General features: G+C 56.3%; 1 protein-coding gene across 1 annotated transcript; it reads left to right on the top strand.

The window, feature by feature from the left end:
* Positions 1–304: 304 nt before the first annotated feature.
* Positions 305–2,789, top strand: LOC128088695 (guanine nucleotide exchange factor subunit RIC1-like). Its single transcript, XM_052699436.1, has 3 exons — positions 305–364; positions 478–655; positions 1,975–2,789. Exons 1-3 carry the CDS (start codon positions 305–307, stop codon positions 2,787–2,789), a joined length of 1,053 nt encoding a protein of 350 aa, XP_052555396.1.
* Positions 2,790–3,594: the final 805 nt, after the last annotated feature.

Here is a 3,594-nt window from a genome sequence, read left to right on the forward strand (position 1 = left end):
GGGAGCTGGCAGGGTCCCGCAGGAGCGAGGCGGGCTGCAGTTGGGGAGCGACTTATCTGTGGTGGGGGTGAGCACAGGAGCGTCTCGCCGTCCTGCTGTGTCCCTGTCCCCGTGTGTGGCTGTGAGGCAGAGGAGGAGCGGCCCCATCCATCGCCATGGGCTGCTCCTGCCCGCCACAGCCCTGGCTCCCTGGGTCCTGGGCGGCGCTCTGGGGCTGGCACTGCCCTTGTGCTCAGCATTCCGGGCTGCTGTGACACCAAGCTGGCTCTGGAACACAGCCCCCCCAGCGTGGTGCTCTTGTGACATGGCTGTGCCGGCTGCAGGGGGCTTCCTGGAGCTGCTGGCTGCCCCTGGCAACGTGGCCGTGCCATAGCAGGGCTGGTGCTGCCTGGCCTGGGGCTGCTGCCTTGCGCCGTCCGTCTCATAAATGATGCCTTGTTCATCGCTGAGTGTCTGATGGTGCTTTGGCCGTGGCAGCATGAGCGTCACTGCGCGGTGTGTGAGAAGAGGAAGGCCATCTTTGGCATCCAGCTTTGCCGTGTGATCGGGGGGCTTGGATTGCAAGCAGCCAGGGAGGGGATCCTCAGTGCATCCCGCTTTGACGGAAGCCTCAACGCCAGCCAGCAATGTGCGCCGGCAGCCCAGAAGGCCAACGGTATCCTGGGCTGCATGGAGAGAAGTGTGAGCAGCAGGGCAGGGAGGTGATTCTGCCCCCTGCTCTGCTCTCGTGAGACCCCACCTGGAGCACTGCGTGCGGTTCTGGGGCGCAGAAGGACACGGAGCTGTTTGAGAGGGTCCAGAGGAGGGCAGTGAGGATGATCGGAGGGCTGGAGCACCTCCACTATGGGGACAGGCTGAGAGAGCTGGGAGTCTGCAGACTGGAGAAGAGAAGGCTCCAAGGAGACCTGATAGCAGCCTGCCGGGACCTGGGCGTACTACAGGAAAGCTGGGGGGGACTTTTGATATGGCCAGATATTGGCAGGACAAAGGGAAATGGTTTTAAAGTGGGAGAGCGTAGGTTTAGAGTAGGGATTAGGAGAAATGCTTTCCTGTGAGGGTGGTGAGACAGTGGTGCAGGTTGCCCAGCCAGGCTGTGGATGCCCCGTCCCTGGAAGCACTGAAGGCCGGGCTGGATGGGGCTGTGAGCAAGCTGGGCTATGGGAGGTGTCCCTGCCTGCAGCAGGGGGTTGGGAGTGGGTGAGCTTCAAGGTCCCTTCCAACCCAAACCTTTCTGTGATACCAGGACAAACAGGTGCATAAGTAGAAAGAGATGGTGACAATAAGGAAACCTCCCCAAAGTTAGCAGCATGGATGCCACGAGATGGAAGAAGCACTGTGGGTGTAAGGAATGAGCAAGTTTATTCTGGAGGTTGTTCAATTAGTCTTTAATTGTGTGCCAGCTTCTGGGTGGTCGCCTGGGGTGGAGGCAGGAAGGCTGACAGTCTTGGTGGCTCCTAAACTTCCATGCCGGCCTCAGCAGCGCTCGGTTACGGTGCTTCCTTCTCTTCTGGACGTGGTGTCTGTGGGATTTCGGAGTTGGGCCCATCCATCCCTTTCAGCCTCTTGTTCCGTCCTCATCTTCAGAGTTCTGCTTCACACAATCCATGTGGTTCCTGGAGGCGCTGATGTGTGCAGCACTGCAGGTCCTGACTGGGCTGTGGATCTGCAAGTGAGAAGGGGAGGAAGGCAGAAAGGAGCAGCCTCCTGCCTGCTGCCCTGTGCTGCCCTCCCCTGCACAGCATGCTCACCAGGTAGCTGCTCTGAAAATGGTTTCCGTGGCCATTTGGGTCACACAACATTTGGTTGACACAGCCACTGCGGTGTGCAGGTCCAGTGCCAGCACCTGGAGTGGGGTCAGGACTCAGCCAAGCAGCACTAAAAGTTGGGGTGAGGGCAGGGGGAGTTTTGGGAGCTTCCCTGATACTGTAGGAGCACAGCAGGCTCCAGTTTGGAGCTGACTTATCATTTATGTAGGACACCAGTTTGGAGGGCTGCGCTGCAACACTTTGGAGCTATCCATCCATCCCTCCATCCATCCTTCCATCCATCCCTCCATCCATCCATCCTTCCATCCATCCCTCCATCCATCCATCCTTCCATCCATCCCTCCCTCCATCCATCCATCCATCCATCCATCCATCCATCCATCCATCCATCCATCCATCCCTCCATCCCTCCATCCATCCATCCATCCATCCATCCATCCATCCATCCATCCATCCATCCATCCATCCATCCATCCCTCCATCCATCCATCCATCCCTACATCCCTCCATCCCTCCATCCATTCATCCATCCATCCATCCATCTATCCATCCATCCATCCATCTGTCTATCCATCCATCCACCCATCCATCCATCCATCCACCCATCCATCCATCCATCCATCCACCCATCCATCCATCCATCCATCCATCCATCCATCCATCCATCCATCCATCCATCCATCCATCCCTCCATCCATCCATCCATCCCTCCATCCATCCATCCATCCATCCATCCATGCATCCATCCATCCATCCATCCATGCATCCATCCATCCATCCATCCCTCCCTCCATCCATCCCTCCATTCCTCCATCCATCCATCCATCCATCCATCCATCCATCCATCCATCCATCCATCCATCCATCCATCCATGCATGCATCCATCCATCCATCCCTCCATCCATCCCTCCATCCATCCATCCATCCATCCATCCATCCATCCATCCATCCATCCATCCATCCATCCATTTTACCCCTGCTGGGTGGATGCAAGACTCCAACAGGGATGTAATCCCACTTAGAAACCCCCTTTAGCCAATGTGATCAATTCAGCTTAGTGGGAAGGTGCCATTGTGCCCCGGAGGCGTTTTCTGCCACTGAGCTCAGCCCTTGCAGGGATTCTTCCATGGGGTTGTGAGAAGCGTCGATCCCTTCAAGGCCTGTGCTTCCTGAAGGATGCTCTCTCTCAGCTCCAAGCCCTGCTGTGTGCAGGTCGCCAAGCAGCAGCCCAGGCTGCCCAGAGCCACATCCAGCCTGGCCTCCAATGCCTGCAGGGATGGGGCATCCACAGCCTCCTTGGGCAACCTGTGCCACTGCCTCACCACCCTCTGCCTCCAAAACTTCCTCCTCACATCCAACCCAAACCTCCCCTGTCTCACTTTCAAGCCATTCCCCTTGTCCTGTCACCACCCACCCTCACACACAGCCGTTCCCCCTCCCATTTATCTGCTTCTTTCAAGTACTGGAAGGCCGCAGTGAGGTTTCCCTGGGTCTCGTTCAGCTTACGATACACTTTGTCTTATAAAGGCCTGTCAGTGAAAGTTGAAGAATAAAAATGGGGAGAAATCTAGAAGGTGGTCACAAACGAGAAGAGAATGGAATGACGAAATATCAGTAAAAGGAGATGAGCATGATAAGGAAAGCCCCAAAAGGTTCCCGAGAAAGATGTCACGAGGTGGAAGCAGTAGACGAGCTTAATGAGACAAGCAGTCTGTTGTGAAGGTGATTTTAATGGTTTAGATGCTCTGCTCAGCTTCAAACCAAGACGAGGTGAGCACAGAGCAGCTGCCTTTGTCCTCGAGAGCATCCCTGTGTGTGTGGGTCCGT

Source organism: Tympanuchus pallidicinctus, unplaced genomic scaffold (assembly GCF_026119805.1).
Source record: "Tympanuchus pallidicinctus isolate F22 unplaced genomic scaffold, pur_lepc_1.0 scaffold36, whole genome shotgun sequence".
NCBI lineage: Eukaryota > Metazoa > Chordata > Aves > Galliformes > Phasianidae > Tympanuchus > Tympanuchus pallidicinctus.